Below are 20,193 nucleotides of genomic sequence, written 5' to 3' on the forward strand. Positions count from 1 at the left end.
TCCCTACCTAAATTTTATCATCGTCCCGATGACGTCATTTCTTCCTTTGTTTTTTACGTACTGCGTAGATTTGTCTTTTACGTACTGCGTAGATAGATTGTTTAGTCCACGCGATAACCACCCCTCTTTTCCCAGAAAAATGTTGTTTACGACGAACATGTTCCGACAGGTTCGACGCGTTATCGGGTCGATCATCGCCCCGATGACGTCATTTCTTCCTTTGTCTTTTACGTACTGCGTAGATTGTTTTACGTACTGCGTAGATTGTTTTACGTACTGCGTAGATAGATTGTTTAGTCTACGCGATAACACCCCCCTTTTCCCAGAAAAATGTTGTTTACGACGAACATGTTCCGACAGGTTCGACGCGTCATCGACGAGACACGCTCCTACGCAGTGCGCTATCGAGTTAGTCTTACCCATTGTGCGCCGCCTAGCGGCGTCGTTGCGAACGTACCCCCTGCGAACGTATCCCGGCGGCGCGGCGCGGCGCGGCGCGGACCCCCCCCCCGCGGCGCGACCGCGACCGCGACCGCGACCGCGACCGCGACCGCGACCCGCGACCGCGAACGCGGACTCCGCGGCGCGGGTGAGTCATCCCGGTGAGTCATACACGTGAATCATCCCGGTGAGTCATCCCGGTGAGTCATACCGGATATGAGTCATCCAGGTGAGTCATCCCGGTGAGTCATCCAGGTGAGTCATACATGTGGTATGCCAAGGTCACCTCCCCCCTTTCCCTTCCCCGCGAAATCCGATACCCTTGTGTAACCCAATACCCCCCCCTCCCCTCACCCCCCGCGAAATCCGATACCCTTGTGTAACCCGATACCTCCCCCCTCCCCTCACCCCCGCGAAACCCGATACCTTTGTGTAACCCGATACCCCTCCCCCTCCCCTCCCCCTCACCCCCCCGCGTAACCCGATATCCCTCCTCCCTCACCCCCCTCGGAGCTCCCTAGTTAGAACTTTCCTTGATTAACTACTCTGAAGAGCTAGAGACGGTTATCGATTTTTATGGCTGTTCATTGGTGAGTCTTCTCGTAAGGCCCCCACTGTCTTCTTATTGGGGGTACAACCCATCGCTTCTTCCAGTGACTCATTTTGTTTTTCGACTATCGCCGATTTCTCTTTTATTAGGGTCTTATTTATCTCGCGACCCTGTTTTTATGTTAACAGACGATGCATACCCCTCAATCTTAAATGCAAACAGAAACTTCCGCCACGTGTATTTACAGACACGTCTTAGGCTTTGTTTCTGTTTGTCGGAAACATCGTACGAGCAATTTTAGAAAGCTCGTTTGATGCAATAAAGATCTTCATCAAACTCTGTCTGGGATTAAGGCCACTTTGGCGCGTCGTGTCGCCGGGTGTATAGTTATGGGCCAGACAAAACTGATAAAAATCTGATCACGTATGCCTCGTCTGTCAGTAATTCAAGGTTACTTTTAGTCGCCTAAGCAAATAGGTAGTTTGGTTATATATATGGGGCATTCTTTGTCAATGAGAGACCCCCCGCCCCCAAAGTTGGTTTTGACGTAAAGAGTTCTAATATGGCTTAAAATTTAGGTAATTATATCTACTTTTAAATGCAAAGTGGCAAAATAAAAAATTCAAGATGGCCGATCCAATATGGCGGATAATGTACATAAAATTGCTTAAATTCGCTTGAAACTCGTTACTCGGGGGTTTTTGGTGTCGCTGAACACGAATCTGACATTAGATTTTCAAAATTCAAAATGGCGGATCCAATATGGTGGACGATTTTTTAAAATTATATCGAATTCACATGAAAATTTTTACACGGGGGTTTTAAGGTGATTGAATAGAAATGTGACATAAGATATTCAAAATTGAAACAAAGGCGGATCCAACACAATGTTCCCAAAGCATAATAAATAGCAAGACAAGTTTTCAGTCCAATAAGCAAAGGCAAAGCAGTATGAAAGTTCAGGCAGTGAAGGCAAGACTAGTTAAGGTTCCAACTAGTAAAAGTAAGACACGTTGCTGGAACAAAAAGCAAAGGCAAGACAATAACATAGTTTAGCATATTTATTTTACGCATTATTTTTATAATAATTTCGTACATTATGTCATTACCGTTTTACATAAGAAACGAATATTGGCAGAAAATATGAAAATCTTTAAAGATATAAACAAAAGCAATGTAAAAATATTGCGTTAATGTATGTGTGTACTGTATTATCTAGATATACACTTATTATGTTAAATATTATTACTAATAATGTATTTATTATTTTCTATATTTTAAGTAACATTTTTGTTGAATATGACTATGTTAAATGAAACTATGACAACATATGAGGTATTTACTACATTGAAATATTTAATATATCATTAACGAGATTTGTTTAATAATCAGCTTTGGCTGATTATTGGCTGAAATAACCAGCAATTGTCTTGCCTTTACTGGTTGAGCCCTTAACTAGTCATTACTTTGCTGGTTGGACCAGCAACGTGTCTTACTTTTACTAGTTGGAACCTTAACTAGTCTTGCCTTCACTGCCTGAACTTTTATATTGCTTTGCCTTTGCTTATTGGACTGAAAACTTGTCTTGGTATTTATTATGCTTTGGGAACATTGTGTTGGATCCGCCTTTGTTTCAATTTTGAATATCTTATGTCACATTTCTATTCAATCACCTTAAAACCCCCGTGTAAAAATTTTCATGTAAATTCGATATAATTTTAAAAAAATGTCCACCATATTGGATCCGCCATTTTGAATTTTGAAAATCTAATGTCAGATTCGTGTTCAGCGACACCAAAAATCGCCGAGTAACGAGTTTCAAGCGAATTTAAGCAATTTTATGTACATTGTCCGCCATATTGGATTGGCCATCTTGAATTTTTTATTTTGCCACTTTGCATTTAAAAGTAGATATAATTACCTAAATTTTAAGCCATATTAGAACTCTTTACGTCAAAACCAACTTTGGGGGCGGGGGGTCTCTCGTTGAGAAAGAATGCCCCATATATATATATATATATATATATATATATATATATATATATAAAGGAATGTTTTTTAGAGATCAAAGCTCACTCGCCGATCGATAAGCGTCCGTGCTCAGTTTACTTATCCTAATCTTAAGGGCTATCTTAGACGCATAGGAATTCCCGCGAAAAAGGGAAATCGTGGAGTCCGCAGGACTTGTAACGTAACAAGAGTAAACTTCAGTTTTCAAGCTGAGTGTTAACTTAAGTGTTATTCTCAAGTTGAGAATTGATTGGAATGTTACTCTCAATTTAAGAGTAACGCTCAAATTAACTCTTAAGTTGAAAATAACACTGAAGTGTACTCTCAAGTTGAGACTAACACTCAAATCAACACTCAATTTGAAGGTTACACTCAAGTTGAGTGTCACTCTGAAGTTGGGTGTCCGAAATAACCCTCAAATTGAATGTTATTTTGAGTGTCTTTTTGAGTGTCCTTTTAAGTGTTTTTTTAAAGTGTTTTTTCCGTAAGGGTAGTGACAGCAAAACTGGATACGGGTGCAGAATGCAATGTTATGTCACAAAAACAGTCGAAGCAAGTGGATGCTAAGATGATTTCATCCACGACGAAGAGTCTTATTACATATAACAAGACAAAGATGAATGTAATAGAAGAAGCTAATAAAGTTTCAGGTGCGAGATAGGCTAGTGATAATTATGGCGTCGTATAGCCACTTATCTATCGGCTTCGCTTGCCGTGTTCGCTCGCTGAGGAAGGAGGTGCAGTGTGTGGAGCCGTGAATGATGAGAGCCGTGATGTCTGGTATATACAAGTGTTTATTCTTATTTCTAGACTCTATGTACAGTTATATACAGATGATTGAATGTGACCCTAAAAAGGGCCGTTTTCGTGGAGTATTATGTGGCCCTGAAAAGGGCCGTTTGATTCCGCCTTACAGCATCCTGGGCATCCGCTTGGGCGTGTTTGGCAGCGGACTCGGTGGATCGAACACCACCAGTGAGGGTGGCAAGGAGACGGTCTGCGTCTGCTGGCACTTCTTTTTTGGCGAGGCTAACTCCGTCAGACGATGTTTCCAGGAGCATGGTACCGGCAGGCCCAACAGGTCAAGAGGAATTAACTTCCACTCTCGGAAAGATTCCACTTTCTTTTCGAGAAGTGGTTGAGACGTCTCCGGCGTTGGCTCGATGGAAGGCCGAGCCCTTGGAGCGGGCCGACTTGGAGCCGGCGCTTGCCCGTGGCCAGGACAGCCACGCTGCTTCCTCTTACGTGGCAGCTTGCCGATGGTAGTTTGGAACCGAAGGCCCGGAGCTCTCTCTGTCACCAGAGGCCCGGGGCACACCCCGTTATGCAGAGGCCTAAGAAGCTCGCTCTAATTTAGAGGCCCTCAAGGAGCTCGCTTTATAGTTCCGTAGGAACTGTTTTCCGACCTTACAATCTCGATTGATAGCCCGTTGTACAAAAAAGCGTCTCAAGTCGAGAGAAGGCTCTGAAGTCCTCTCAGCGGGTGGTCTTCTTATAGCTCCCCAGTGTAATCTGACTTACGCGAAACTGGCACGGGCGTTAGCCGCCTAGCGGCGGCGCGGCGAACTCGCTAGCGCGTGCGGCGGCTCGGCCGTACGGCGTGCCCGAGCGGCGGCTCGCCAGGCGCGTAACTTCGCTGCGCGGTGCCCCGTGGCGCTATGAAGATTCGGCCGCCACAAATTATATTATCAATATATCATTTAAATTAAGGGCCGTATTCATAGTCCGTTCTTATATTTAAGATCGCCTTAAGTACCGTCTTAAGATGCCCTCTAGATTCATAGTCCAAAAAGAAGGCGGGATTTAAGCAAACTCTCAAGGCGTACCTTAGTCAAGATGATCTTATTTGGGAATGTCTTGATGTGATTCATAAACACATCTAAGCATGAGCTTAAGGCTACCTTATTTATTGTGAATTCATAGTCATTTAAGATTGTCTTATTTGATACATATGTTGTTAAATAAGACTATCTTCGTCAAGTCATCATCACAGAGGACTTAAGCAAAGTGAAGTAAGTGAAAAGTGTGATAAAAGTGAATAATGGATTTGGAAAATCTTGTTATTCGTGAAATAAATTTTTTTAATGAAGAAAAAAATGATGATGAAGAAATACTACGTGCGCCGAAACGATATATTCGTGATAACCAAAATCCATTTGAGTTCTTTAATGAACAAGAATTTAAAAAAAGATTTCGCTTTTCGAAGGACTCTGTAATTTTTGGTATTTTGCCACTAGTAGAAGAGGGATTGGCAAAAATTAATAACCGTGGTTTGCCAATCTCTCCTATTTTACAATTATTAATCTGCTTAAGATTTTATGCAACAGCAAGTTTTCAGGTTAGTTTTACACATTTTTTCGATAAGTATTTTTTCAATTTCTTTATTTCCTCAATATAATATAAGATACATAATATAAGGTATATAAGAATCTAGCATAAATTACAATTAATTTATTGATTTTAATTTTACAGCTTGTGATGGGTGATGTGATAAAAATTTCACAGTCCTCGATATCAAGAATTATTTTTCGAGTTTCTTGTTTACTAGCAAGTAACATAAACATATATATAAAAATGCCTACGTCTGATGAAGCACGCTCTGAAAATAAACGGTTATTCAAAGAGCTTGGACGTGGTCCTGGTGGTATCGGTCTTCCATCGATTGATGGAGCAATAGACTGTACTCATATTCGCTTAACGTATACAAATTTTCAAAATATTAATGAGATATATCGTAATAGGAAAGGATATTTTTCTTTAAATGTACAAGTATGCATTATAAATTAAACAATATAAATTAATATGCATTTGCATTAAAAATTAACATTTAATAATTTTGAGTTATATTACTGCATGTATGCAAGAACAAAAATATGGAAAAATTTAAATAAATATCAGTTATGTTTTAGACATAAACATATTATTTGTTTCTTTCCGTAATTGTTTTTCTATTTTACAGGTTATTGTTGGACCGCGTACCGAAATATTAAACATTGTGCCGGAATGGCCAGGAAGTGAGCACGACAGTCGCATATTCCAAAACTCACGAATTTATATACAGTACAGACAACGCCAATTAGATGGAATACTCGTCGGTGATGGTGGATACCCCTCATTACCATTTTTGCTCACACCAATTAATAATCCCGTTAACGATGAAGAAATAAAGTTTGTATAATTCTATATATATATATATATATTATTAAAATAATAATATTATACTAAACAGTTTAAAACAACCGTGCTTCGAAACGCGGATCTAGCTCGCGGCTGGGCTGGGTTCGAAGGAGGTGCGGAGGAACGGACGCGCGGTGAGGTTCGGCAAAATGAAGTGTATCGTGGTTGGCAAGAACGTAACAGAATTTATTCTACAATGAACGGTCGCGGTATTTACAATGGTGCGGTGAGCGCAGGACACAGAGTCAGGGCGCCCGCGGTGTGCGCGGGAATGTACATGGGCGGCAATCGGGACGGGCGATCGGCTTGTGGCGGGTGGCGCGAGGTAAAGCGCGGTGCGCACGGGCGCGGATACGGTGACGAGATCGCGGTAACTCGGCGCGTATTCGGCGGGAAGGCGGCGGGATAACGCTGGCGCGGGTCTGGCCACCGAGACGCGCTCGGGGAAGGCAGAGAGGGCCGGAGGCGCTCTACCTTGGTCCTGACTAGCGGGCGTGGTGCGCAAGGAAGCTGGTCGTCGATCGAGAATCGCTCGGCGAAGGCAGAGAGGGCCGAAGGCGCTCTACCTTGGTCCGGACTAGCGGGCGCGTTGCGCAAGGAAGCTGGTCGTCGATCGAGAATCGCTCGGCGAAGACAGAGAATGCCGGAGGCGCTCTACCTTCGTTCTGACTAGCGGGTGCTTTTGCGTAGGGAAGCTGGTCGTCGATCGAGAATCGCTCGGCGAAGACAGAGAGTGCCGGAGGCGCTCTACCCTCGTTCTGACTGACTAGAGAGATGCGGGAATTCAGGATCGGTGCGGTCGGTCGGAGCGTTGATCAGGAAATCGCCTTTAGCGTTAAAAACGCTCGTCTTTTATACCCGGCGCGGCGGTGTTACGCAGTGGCGGGGGTAGCGACGGCGATCGCGAGCGCCGGGATGGTGCGGCGGAACGGTCGGGAAATACGGCGTCCCGACGCCGCGATCGCGTTCGGCGGTCTTCGGTCGCGGTCGGCATCGCTCGGCGCGTCGAGGCGGTTGCCGCGTTAAGTCTGCTCGCGGACTTCCTAACGTTACATGCTAGCTTTAAAATAAGGCGGGCACACCGTGCCCGTTCCTCGCCCGGCGGATGGTCGGCCGGTCGGCCTCGGCAGGGTGTTAGGCTGGAACGATGCAGTTTTCGGGGGTGCATCGTTACATCACCCCCCTCGTTGGAAAAGCGCGAATTTGGCGCTCTACGGCTTCGGCATTATTACGCGGATGCTGCGGACGGAGCCGGTCGCATTAAACCGTATGTGCCAGCGTTTTCCCCTGGATCGCATCTTGTGCTGGCGCGATACGTGTGCGTGGAAGTGGGGTGCCCAGATGGTATGTCCGGGTTCCACTTCCACCGGGATCGGAGGTGGTGGCTTGGGCCTTTCTGCCCGCAAGGGCTGGACGTTGGCCGGAGCTGGTTGCGGCGGAGGCGGTGCGGGGATCCGTGCCGTGGCTGGTTCCGGTAGCGGTGCCGGTGGAACGCTCGGCGAGATCGTTGGCCGCCCCGGTAAGATGGTCAGACGGAGGTCGGTTTTTTCGACGCTGGTGATCTTGGGCGTCGCGGCCCGTGGCTTCTTCCGGGTCAGTGGTGGTAGCGGAGTGGTGAGCCACTCCAGCTTCCGTCGTTGCTGCTTGTCCGAGCGTTGTACCGCGCAGCCGACCGTCGGCACGTTTTTGCGTGACGGCGGTGCGGTTGCGGGCTTGGCGACGGCAGCAATGGCGGCGGCGGCGGCGGCGGCAGAGCCTGGGGTAAAGAGCCTTGTCCAGGTCGTGCCGAATCCTGGGCAGACCGGGTCGTATTCCACCGGCTCTGCCAGGATTTTTTCGATCTCGGCTAGGATATCACCCTCGATATTCGACTCGCTCTGGCTGGTTTCCATGGCTCGTCTGTGAGCTCTCTTTTTCGGTATCGGTATTTATTGCCGGTAATTGTTGCTTATTTCGGTAGTGGGGCAATGTCTCCTATGTTTCGGCGTCGTCGTCGTTCTCCGAGTTTGTTCCGTTATTGTTGTTGTTGTCGTCCTCGGTATCGCTAGTCTCCTGGTGGTCGACGTCGCTGTTTTCCTCGTTGTCGGCGGGCGGGGGGGGGGGGGGGGGCGGGCGCGGGTTTTAAATCCTGCACGTGTATGTGGCGGCTCCATTTGCCGCTTCGGTCGCGTAGATCGACGATTACCGGCGATATTATTCGGCGCACCTCGAGGGGCCCGCGAAACTTTGGCGCGAGCTTCGCGTTAAACGCGGCGGCTTTGTTGGAGAGTGGGTATTCGCGTTTCCATACCCACTCCCCGACTTTCGGTGCCCATTGACGGCGTCGTAGGTTGTAATACTTTTCCTGCCTCTGGAAAGCGCGCGCCAAATGTATCCGTACAAGTTCGTAGGCTTCCTCGGGTGACGTCGCGTCTCGTCTGGCGGGGCGGCTGCGGTATTCGGGGCGGCCTCCCGATTGAGTGGGGAGGTCGGTTCGCGGCCGAAGACGAAGTATGCGGGGGTATAGTCCGTGGCCTCGTGGTGGGCCGTATTATAGGCGAATTGCAATTCGGGGATGCGCTCATCCCAATTACGGTGATTTCGGTCGACATACTGCGATATCATCGTTTTTACAATCCGGTTTGTTCGCTCGACCGGATTGCAATGCGGCGCGTGGACCGGCGTGTATACATGTCGAACGTTATGGGCGGCGAGCATTTTTTCGAGTTTTCCGGACCGGAGTTGCGTGCCGTTATCTGACAATATCGTGTCGGGGCAACCGTGGCGGAATAAAATCGCTTCGGCGATGTGCGTGGTTACGGCAGAAGCGGTGGCGCGGCGCAGGGGCCGCATCTCTAGCCATTTAGAGAAGCGGTCCTGCATCGTCAGGAGCCACGTGTGGCCCTGTTTCGATCGTGGCAGCGGTCCGATTAAGTCGAGCGTGACTTGCTGCCATGGGCGAGTGACGGCGGTGGCGTGCAGCGTTCCCGCCGGTCGGGTTTGCGCGACTTTGTGTCCTAGGCACCGGGGGCAATTTCAGACGTAGTTCGCGATTTCCCGGAACATGCCGGGCCAGTAGTATATTCAGGCGATGCGCGCTATTGTCTTTGCGATCCCGAGATGTCCGGCGGTGGGGGCGTCGTGGTTCTGGCGGAGGATTTCGGGGCGCTGTTCTTTGGCCACGCATGCCTTCCACTGATTTTCGGGCGGGATTTCGTTAAAGTTTAGGTCATGTAGTACGTGTCGGTATAGTTTCCCGTCTCGGATGTCGTAATCAGGGTGGTCCCGGGGGTTTTCTTGCGCGGCCCGTAGCATGCGGCGGTACCACGAACAGCGGGGCGGTATCGTGACGGCGGCGGTGGTGGGTTGCCGAGACAAGGCGTCCGCGACCCGGTTGAGGGCTCCTTTCCGGTATTTAATCTCCAGGTCGTGCTGTTGGAGCTCGAATGCCCATCGGCCCAGCCTGCCGGTCGGGGTGTCTAACTTTTGCAGCCACCGCAGGGACTGGTGATCGGTGAGGACGGTAAAGGGGTATCCCTCGAGGTATTCGCGCATCCGGCGGATCCCCCAGATTATCGCTAGGCATTCGAGCTCGGTCGCGCTATAGTTTCGTTCGGCCTGGTTTAACGTGCGACTCGCGTACGCGATTACTCTTTCCCCCTCTGGGAAATTCTGCGTTAGCACGGCCCCGAGGCCGGTGGTGCTGGCGTCGGTCTGCAGGACAAATCGCCGTGAAAAATCGGGGCAGGCGAGGACCGGCGCGGATGTCAGCGTGTCTTTTAGCTTCTCGAACGCGGTATCTTCCTTTTCCCCCCAGTTCCAGCGGGCGTGTTTTCGCGTGAGCGCGGTGAGCGGCGCGGCGACTGTCGCGAAGTCTTGGATGAAGCGCCTGTACCATGACGCTACTCCCAGGAATTGCCGTACTTGCTTAACTGTCTGCGGCCGAGGCCACTGAGCGACTGCCCGGACCTTCTCTGGGTCGGTACGGATCCCTTCGCGGTCGACGATGTGCCCGAGATATTGTAGGCTGTCCACGCAGAATTTGCATTTGGCCGGGTTGAGCCGTAAGTTCGCGGCGCGGAGGCGGCGGAAAACTTCGGGATTTCGGCGGAAAACTTCCCGTATGCGGAGGTGTTCCTCGAACGTCTTCGTGATTATAATGATATCGTCGAGATACACGAACACGTGTGGCTCGAGTTCCGGTCCGAGCACGGTATCTAGTAGCCGTTGGAACGTCGCGGGGGCGGAATGTAAACCGAAGGGCATGACTTTGAAGTGGAAGAGCCCCTTCCCGGGTACGGTGAATGCGGTGATCGGTCGGCTTGCCGGGGTGAGGGGGACCTGCCAGTACCCGCTCTTAAGGTCGAGCGTAGTCAGGTATTTCGCCCCTCGTAATTTGTCGAGCGTCGCGGTGATTTGGGGGAGAGGGTAGGCGTCGGTCTCGGTTGCGTCGTTAACCCGGCGAAAATTGATGCAAAATCGGTGGCTCCCGTCTTTTTTCCGTACCACGACGACCGGGGAACTCCATGCGCTTTTTGAGCGCTCGATCACCCCCTCCCGTTCCATTTTTTCGACCTCGGCGTTAATGATGGCCTGCATGGCCGGGTTGCGCGGTCGGTACCGCTGCTTAATCGGCTCGATATTCGTTTTGACGCGGATATGGTGGGCAGTTTTGTCGGTTGGCCCGGTTATCTGGTCGAAGAGGGGAAGTTCTTCTGCGAGGAACGCTCGGAGCCTCTCCTCCTCGGTCGGGGCTCGCGGGGCGATGCCCTCGGTCATCGCGGTGGCGGGTGTCTGGCTGCGGTGACTCGCGGTGTCCGGCGCGGGAATGACGTGGCCGAGCTTGGCCCAAAAATCCACCCCGAGTAACATCGCGTTTTTCAGGTTCGGCATAATCGTGAATGAGTGCCAGACGGTCTTGCCGGCGGTCTGAATCGGCAATCGGACGCGGCCGGGCAGCGTTATTAGTTGCCCGTTGGCTAACTGGACTTGCCCTTTGTCCGGCGTTACGGCGAAACCGAGGGTTTGCGCGAGCCGGGCGGTGGGCTCGTTGACGAACGATACGTCTGAGCCAGTGTCTAGTAGGGCCTCTAACGGGCGGTCGCGGATGCGCGTTTCTAGGTGCGGCCGGGGCGTGAATCTTACGGGAAGGACCGGGGGGCGGCCGGCGTTTCCGCGGTCCCGGTTTCGTTTCCCGGCGGCGGGTGACAGTCTTTTGTCAGTACGCCGTCCTTGCCGCATTACGAGCAAAACTTCCGGGCGGGGCGTCGGCAGTCGAAGCGCGTGTGGCCGCGTTGCTTGCAACGCCAGCAACACTCGCTTCGACTGTACACGGCGGCGGTGACCGGGGGGGGTCGGTGGCGGTGCTTTTCGCGACGGTGCGCTTTTTACGATTCTGCTGCAATCGTTCGAACTTGCCTGCTCGTTGCTGTAGTTCCCGGGGGCTGCGGACGTCGCTTCGCCAGATACGGTTTTGATAATCGGGGTGCATGTTCTCGTAGAGCTGCTCGACCTGCTCTTCGGTCGAGTAGCCCCCTGCCCTACGCATGAGGGTCAGCATTTGTGTCGCGTATTTCACATACGGTTCCCCGTCTTTCTGTACGCGGTCGCGGATTTCATTTACCAGTTGCAGTCGGTATCGTCGCGGCAGGAATGTCTCTTTAAAATCGGCGATGAAATCCCTCCAGGTCAACCATCCGTCGCGGTTGTTACGGTACCACAGGAGGGCGTCCCCTCTTAGGAGTTCGGGCAGACCGCGGAGCCAGTGGTCATCGTAGAATTCGTACGCGGCGCGAAGCTCGTCGATCCGTTCTAAGAATGCCCATGGGTCCTTCCCGTCGAAGTGGAGGCCCCATTTTCGCATTTGGTTCATTATCTGGGTGGTGGGGGGGGGGCGGGGTCCGTCGGGCGGTCGGCTAGAATTATCGTTACGGGGGATGCCGGTATTCCGGTGGGTACGGTCAGCGTTATTGGCGGGGGAGCGTCGGACGCGTTCGCCTGGAACTGCTCGGGGTGGGCGTCGATAAATCGATTTAATCGGCGGCGTAGATCGTCGAGATTGCCCTCGGTGTCGAGTCCGAGTGAGTTTAGTTCGGTTATCAAGTCGGCCTTATTTAGTCTATAGAAGTACTCCTTCATTTTGCCGGTTTCCTGGGTCCGTTCCTTACGGTCAGGTCCCTGTTCGGGCGCCATAAAACAACCGTGCTTTGAAACGCGGATCTAGCTCGCGGCTGGGCTGGGTTCGAAGGAGGTGCGGAGGAACGGACGCGCGGTGAGGTTCGGCAAAATGAAGTGTATCGTGGTTGGCAAGAACGTAACAAGTAGACCAATAACAGTACCCTCGACTGCCGGGTGCAACCGAGGGGAAGCGGGGGGGACGCGCGCACGCGGAGGGAACGCCATAAGAGATGGGCGAGGGGGACGAGGGGGGCATGGGGTGGGGATGGGCGAGGGGGGGGTGAAGGGCGGACAGGTGCAAGGGGAAACAGGGGGGGTGAGGGGGACAGGTGTGAGGGGAAATTTCCCCTGTAACCGGACAAACATTCCCCTGGAACTGGACAAAGGTGTATCGCTGTCCAATCAGATCGCGGTACGAAGACTCGAGGCTGTCCAATCAGAAGCGAGTATTTTGTGGGGACACCTGTTCCTAGGCGGGGTGATGGGGAAGTTCGCACCGCAGTGTTGCCACCTTGCGGTAAACCTGAAAGACGTAAATTCCCTAGGTGGGTGATGGGGAATTTCGCGCCGCAGGGGTGCCACCGGGGGTGGGGGGGATCGTCGTTCCCGGACGCTCCGAGAGGGCGCTCGGATCGGCGTTATCGACCGCGTTATCGGCCGCGAGCGGAAATCCGCCCCGATTCGCGCGTCATCGCGAATAATTTTTTTTTCATCGCGCGCGTTCGAACGCGTCCAAACTCATTCCAACTTGTTCAAGGTCGCTCTTCTCGACGTCCCCGCGCGGTGGGATTGGTGAGCGCGCGAAAACACGTTCGAACGTGTTCAAGGCCGTTCTTTTTCGCAGGTCCCGATAACCGTTCTTCGTTCTTGTTCGTCTCGGTGCGAAAGTTGTTTCGATCCTTCCCTACGCATCGTAGATGACGCAATCACGACGATCGTGGAGTAAGCGGAGTCGGGGGACCTAGGGAGCGCGGGATCTTATCGAGATAGATACGGAAAAAAAGAGAGAGAACACATATATGAGATAACCGCGTACGAGCGGTAGTTTTTTATTTTGAAAAATGAAATATGTATTTACATACGTCGATACTCGTTTACATTGTTTCTGTGTGTATAAATATATATATATATAAATTTGTAAACGTGTGTCGTGACGTTCAGGATTTGAAACAAAGCGCAGTAATCTCACAGTCGACGATCTTGTTAGGATCGAAAAACTCGCTTTTCAGTATCGCAGTCTTGGCCGAAGTTCCCGTCTTAATCGCGTTGGCGGCTATCTCCTGATAGCGCGAATACTTCGCGTCGACTTCCTCGGTGACCGCGCTCAGCGCCGAGACGATGCGATCGACGCAAAATTGTAAATCGTACAGCGTGAGCAGGGTGGCGAGTGACATTGCCAGACGAGCCGCGTTGGGTAGTTCCATACGCAAGATCGACAGGTTGTTGATCAATCCGAATCGCAGCGTCAGGTCTCCGATCGATATCGGCGAGGGGGGGCGGGTTCCATCGACGAGGTTGGATCGCAGACACGCCAATATGTCGTGTTTGCGCTCGAGTAGTCCTTTCCACATATCGAGCGTCAGAGAGATCTCCTTGCCTTGCATATCTCCCAGGGCGATATCCACGTACGAAGGTGCGGGTATACCGTACCACGGTGACTTAACCGTGACACCGATGGCTAAGTATTTGTAGCCAGTCGTCGTCAGCGGATAACGGGTCGCCAGGATGCGCACCGCAGGCGCGACGACGGGGTTGCGAACGTCGTTGGGGGGGGTGAGAGCTGGAACGCGACTCCCGATGATAATGATGATGATGATGATGATCGTCCGTCGATTCGATCCTTCGTCTTTTGCCGTTGTCGTTCACCTCCGAATCCGTCGCGCGAGGGGAAAGATCCCTCAGCGCGGGTCGATCGGCCAACGTCGAGAACATTTCGCACGCGCGTTGCAGTATCGTTCGTTTCTGATTTCTGTTTCGACGCGTCGTATTCAGCTGACGATGCGATACTGATGCTTTGGCGGGAACACATCGGTATAAGTAGAAAAGTTCTCACTTATATCGCGCGATGTGCGGTGTGGTGTGGGGATTTGCGCAGTCCTCTACTTCCTTCGGCGGATACGGCGATCGTAAAGCTGAACGCCGCCACCGTCGTCGTCGTCGTCGTCCGAATCGCTCGCCGGTGACGTTAAATCGCCGACGCGTACGATTCGATCGAGAAGATCGCGCAACTGCTGCAACAGTTCGGTCTTAGGGCAGACGATATTCAGCATCCGTAGATCGAATTTACCGGCGGCCGTGACGGTTTTCGTAAATTCGTTAAATCTGTAGAACTGCGTCCGAGTGGTGAAGTACAGATTGCCGTTGACGTATCGGAAGATCGACGTCACGCCGGTCGGTATTCCGGGAAACGTCGCCTCGAGAGGCGTACGTCTGACGACTTTCTTCGTACATTCGTCTATCTCGCCCACCGAGTTACCGTTGTACATCACGAAGGAACGGCCTCTATGGGTGTTTACCGCTCCGTTGAGTTTCGCATCTGCGGGAAATCCGAGTTCTCGCAAGGTCTTCGGCCAATTTGGCCTCAGAGAAAATTCCGGATATTGAACCATGTATACCAAATTATCTACGAACACCATGAGATCACCGGACGGAGATTGATAGGCAGCAGCTATGCGCGTGTAATTGTCGTGAAGAAAGCTCATGTGATTCGACAGGGCTAACGGTCCATTGTACGTCCTACCGTCCAGATCGATCGACCAAACGTAACGCCCGTATGAGATGTACATTCGATTTTCCAAAATCAATATCGCGTTTACGCGACCAAGGGCACACAGGTCCGGTGATGGTTGCGGCGGCCGTGACCGCGGTGGCGGCGGTGGCGGCGGCGGCGGCGGCGGCGGCGGCGGCGGCGGTGGCGGCGCCGGCGTCTGTGAGGGCGCGTTCGTCCGTTTTTCACCGTACAAACGTTGAATGTCGAGAATATCGAATCTGTCGAGCCTAACCGGATACTGCTTGTCGGGCGAGTACGCGAACATCACCGAGGTCTTGCGCTCATTGTGCGGCAATCCGAGAGAGTGACCGATCTCGTGCGTCAGCGTGAAATGCAGGGAAAACGTACTCGGGAGATTTTTACCGACGTGAATATGCCACAGCTCGTCACCGTCGACGTGCACCTCGGAGACGAATCCCGCTTCGTTCGTCGGGAGATACGCGTGGGCCAGCACGTTACCGGGACCGTCGAATTTGGCCGAGCAATTTGGGCAGTTTACGTTGATATTCGTGTTACCGTGACGTCGGGTTTGCCAAGATATTATAATGTCAGGATTCGTTTCGGAGCGTTCGAACGTCAACGCCGAATGTTGCGACCACAGGTCGAACGCGGCCCGCGCGGTATTCAGCTCCTCTTTGGCGGCTACGTAAAAATCCCACGTCAGGTGAGTCCTCGGCCATTTGGATAGACTCGCCGCCGTTCCGTGCTTCAGGATATCTTGGAAACAACATCGCGGTTTACGCATAAATTGCAGCGTTTCGTCGTCGAGCGTTCCATCGCCGGGCAGACCGTAGTATCGTTGAAATTCCTCGATGGCGTTACGAAGAACGTCGTTTCGTCTCTGAGCCGGAAACGCGTCCACATCTTCGGTCAGATATCCGTATTTCCGCAGGTAATCGATCGTATGTGCGTAATTCTCATCCGTGGGATTGACGCACTTCGCGGCGATAAAACACGCGGTTAACGCGATTACGCGCGAGAGCCACATCGTCGAGGGTGAGAGAGAGCGAGAGAAACGGCGGAACTGCGATAACGGCGTTTCGCGATATGAGCGCGATCGCGACGCGCGGTTCACGCGGTGACGCTCGTTGCCGATAGCGCGGACAGGTGGCGGCGGGGTCTCGCGGTGGAAAAAATGCGTCGATTCCGGCGGATGAATCCGTTTTGATAAAAAAAAAATGCATTTTTTTCTCTGTGCAAAGTTTCTAAAAATAGTTTTTTTATTGCACAATATCCTGCTTCTTTTATGGACGATGACGATGCGTCGCGATACGAGCGACTTACACGGGCATGCTCGCTACCGATAGCGCGGACAGGTGGCGGCGGGGGTCTCGGGGTGGAAGAAATGCGTCGACGATTCCGGCGGATGAGTCGGTTTGATTAGAAAAATGCATCTCTTCCTGTGTGCAAAAGGTCAATTTTTTACATAGTTTTAATTACACACGCAATATCCTTTATGATTGCACATCCCTTCTTTGATTCCGCATCCTTCTTCGATTGCGCATCCTCGATATATATAAGGACTCGAGGCTAGACTCGGGTGTAGTTCGTTCGCAGTTTTTCGAGTTAGTGACGTGAATTATTCCTAAGAACACGTAATGGACAAAATATCCAAACTGAAAGGAGTGTGCGAATTGGCGCAAATCCAGGCAACGTCCGTAGCTAAGGCTACGGACGACTTACACGAGGCGGTGCTGCAGCTGCAGCATCGCCTCAGAAATATCGTCGATGGAGCGCCGCCCTGTCTACAAGTCACGATCCGCGTCGACGAGGACGCACGGATGTTCGATCGAATGTGAGTATGCAAATGTAAAATTATATTGTTATATATTTATTTATATATTTATTTATTTATTTATAAATTCACTTATATATTCAGTTATATATTTATTTATAAATTCACTTATATATATTCATTTATATATAATTATTAACAATATGTATTTTTTTGTGAAGAGGACTCATCGGAGCGGTGTTAAAAAAATCCAGGAACCACATGCGTTTGTACGCTGCGAGAATTCGCAGCATGTATCGGGACGCCGCGCGACTCGATTCATCGGCGAAGCGTCCCGATACGTGCTGCGACGGCAACGATGACAACGACGACGAAGACAACAACGACGACGACGACGAGGAGGATGAGAGCGGTCGCGGCAATATTGATATCAACTTGATTGACGTCGACTTCGAGGACGACGTCGTCGAGGGCTGGCCCTCCGTTTCTAACAAGAAATAATATGTAAAAAAATAAAAATAGTAAATAAGTAGTATATAATATAACATAATATAATATAATATAATATAACATAATATAACATAACATAATATAATATAATATAACATAATATAATATAATATAATATAATATAATATAATATAATATAATATAATATAATATAATATAATATAAAGGGGTTAGCTCTCTTCATAATAAATTGGATAAAATTATATTGTTATGTATATAATTATATCAAACAATAAAGATTTTAATGTCATTTATAGTATTATAGATAGAAAAAGATTATGTTACAACACCATATGTCAAATATCCTTTCTTTGGTTTCTTCTACTCCTATTTTATATATATATAATTCTTTTTAATTCGGTTGAATAGAGCAAACTTTATACGCAATCAAAGATTCATATACGAATTTACGAAAACAAAACTTCCTCTATGAGGAAGCAATAAGTATAAAGTAGTAAATAAGTAGTATATAATATACAAGAATAAATATAATATTGGATGAATATAATATTAAATAACTATTATATAAAGATAAATACGCGTGAACAGCAACGAGATTAGACGCTCCCGCCGCCGATATCGCGCTTCCGCTCGACGCTCCCGACTCCGCTCATTGACAGTTTCGCGCGCTCGGCGTTATCGTTGCCGTTCTTCTTCGGAGTTCGACGCTCTCGTTCGCTTACGCATCACGCTCGTCGCTCGCGCGCTCGACGCTATCGCGCTCGGCGTTATCGAGTACGATTATACGTACGGTGTAGGTATGCGAATAATGAATAACTTTCCTCGTTGATTTTGCATCAGTTTTTTTATTGAATAAAATATAGATAGATAGATAGATCTTTTTGTTATTGATTAAAATATATACATATATAGATGGATGGATACACATTTATATTTGATCCGTGGAGTCGATGCTGGAGAGACACTCGCGTCGCTTGTTCCACCAGTCGCGCAACTTTATCACGTTCTCCATCGCGCAGCACCGTTGATGGCGTCCGCAGCGAAACGTGCGATCGGCGCGAAGAAACTCCAGCCGATCGATGTCGTCGTACTCGGCGTCGATGGTCTCGATCGTCGCGTCGACGTTGCCGAGAATCTCCTCCAGCCACCTCTTCTTCTCGAGGCCTTTCACGTATATTCGCGCGCCGGGCGTCTCTTCTCCCTCGCCCAGGTCGTCGCACACCGCGCGTCGAATAATCGACCTGGCTAGGCGATAGTCCACGTCCCCGTCTTTCCAACGGAGGCCGTGATGGTTCGCCATCAGCCAGTTGGCCCTTGCTTTTTCGGCGTTCGTGAGCAGGTCCCACTTCATCGGCGCGCGAAACACGTGATGCGCGAGTTCGCGCGTCTCGCTTCGGAGCACGGCCACCTCCTTCGCGACGAATCTGTCGCTCACCACGAATCCCTGCAGGTCGACGAAGATCGTCGTTGCCGCTGCGGCCATCGAGTCGGTGCGCGTCGAACAATTCACGCTCAAACTGCTCGTTCTTAACGGGATCTGAGGAACGATCGAAGGATCCCCGTCTTTATATATATCTCCCGTTTCCGGGGTGTGGTATCCTACAATCGCCATTTCCGCTAGATGATTTTGCGCACCACATTGGTCAGCGGACCGTACTCGATGACGCGATCGTGAACGATGAGACAAAAGGCGGTGGTCTTCGGCGGAACGTTTTCCTTGCATTCGAATTCGATGCGCACGTCCACGGTGGCGCTCTTCACCGCTTCGTTCTGGCGGGAACAATCGATCACCACGAGCGGCGCTACTCGCGCGAAGTCGCGCGGGGAAAAGAGCGCGTCGTCGCTACTGTCCCCGTAGTACGCTCCTCGAAATTTCGCGTACATCTCGTACAGCACGGCGAACTTGTCGCTTTCGAAATCCGCGTTCACGTCGTCGTAGGAATAGAATTCCGAGTTGAGATACAATTTCACGTTGGCGAGCGCGCAATGATCGAACTTCGAGGAGTCCTCCGTGAATTCGTTTCGCCGTCCGGTCTGCAGCGCGAATATGACGTATCGCGGCTTCTCCAACTGCGGCGCGGCTTTCACGGCCCACGAATGCTTGGTCGTGCTCTGCAGCAGAGGAAATTCGTACAGGTCCCAAGAGCGAAAGCCCACGCTCAGAAATCGTCCGCTCTCCAACGTTCGCAAAAGCGACAATTTAGTCACGTCGTTTAACGCCACGTGCGGCATACGCCATTGCACCTTCAGTAGCGTAATTTTAGGATCCTTGGTGGGATCTCTCGGCACGGTTTTTTTCGGATCTACGACGCAGTTGACGTCGTTCCGAGCGCGTATCAGGATAAGTTCGTGTCGCGCGTTTATCACCACGCGTCTGTAGTCCTCGCAGAAACCCAAAAAAATATTCAAAGGTACGCAAAAGTTGAATTGACGGGACGCGTCGTTCAGATTCGATTCGTTCGTCGGATAACTCCATCCGGCGTTCTGCAGTCTCCTGGCTCGTTCGGCGGTCAGCGACGCGTAGTTCTTTATCGTGCTGGTTATGCCGACGTTTCTACACTGGTCGATCTCCACGCCGTCGAGTTCGTATCGAATATCGTCGAACATAAACGCCACGCAGTTGTTGACCAATTTTGCGTATTGCCTTTGAGCATCCGTCGCTTCCGACGTCGTCGCGCTCGCGCCGTCGTTATAGAGTCGTCCCTCGACGTACAGAAAACTGTCGCACGGCAGCGTATACAGATCCTGTTGCTGTATAGGTATTCGTATCTCGTCGTTGTGCCCGAACGTCGTGTTCACGTACGGGTTATACGTGTGAGTCTCGATTCCGACGATGCGCTCGTCGAAGATCGGCTCACCGCCGATACTCAGGATGTCGGCCAT

At 50.5% G+C, this 20,193-nt stretch overlaps 2 protein-coding genes across 2 annotated transcripts; one reads left to right on the top strand and one right to left on the bottom strand.

Annotated features, from left to right (window-relative positions):
* Positions 1–5,042: 5,042 nt before the first annotated feature.
* LOC139782291 (putative nuclease HARBI1) lies at positions 5,043–6,179 on the top strand. The gene is made up of 3 exons (XM_071721262.1): positions 5,043–5,339; positions 5,474–5,770; positions 5,961–6,179. The coding sequence occupies exons 1-3, from the start codon at positions 5,043–5,045 to the stop codon at positions 6,177–6,179; spliced, it is 813 nt and encodes a 270-aa protein (XP_071577363.1).
* A 12,748-nt stretch (positions 6,180–18,927) lies between these two features.
* LOC139782292 (uncharacterized) lies at positions 18,928–20,193 on the bottom strand. The gene has a single exon (XM_071721263.1). It carries the CDS (start codon positions 20,191–20,193, stop codon positions 18,928–18,930), a length of 1,266 nt encoding a protein of 421 aa, XP_071577364.1.

Source organism: Temnothorax nylanderi, unplaced genomic scaffold, assembly GCF_030848795.1.
Source record: "Temnothorax nylanderi isolate EJ_2023f unplaced genomic scaffold, tnyl_v1.0 TNYL_tig0402_pilon, whole genome shotgun sequence".
Taxonomy (NCBI): Eukaryota; Metazoa; Arthropoda; class Insecta; order Hymenoptera; family Formicidae; genus Temnothorax; species Temnothorax nylanderi.

Bases quoted from the DNA above. Each gene is read 5' to 3' on its own strand.
- LOC139782291 (XM_071721262.1), top strand. From the start codon at position 5,043: ATGGATTTGGAAAATCTTGTTATTCGTGAAATAAATTTTTTTAATGAA. The intron at 5,340-5,473 runs GTTAGTTTTACA...TTAATTTTACAG, and splicing joins ATGCAACAGCAAGTTTTCAG to CTTGTGATGGGTGATGTGAT. The intron at 5,771-5,960 runs GTATGCATTATA...TCTATTTTACAG, and splicing joins ATTTTTCTTTAAATGTACAA to GTTATTGTTGGACCGCGTAC.
- LOC139782292 (XM_071721263.1), bottom strand. From the start codon at position 20,193: ATGGCCGACATCCTGAGTATCGGCGGTGAGCCGATCTTCGACGAGCGC.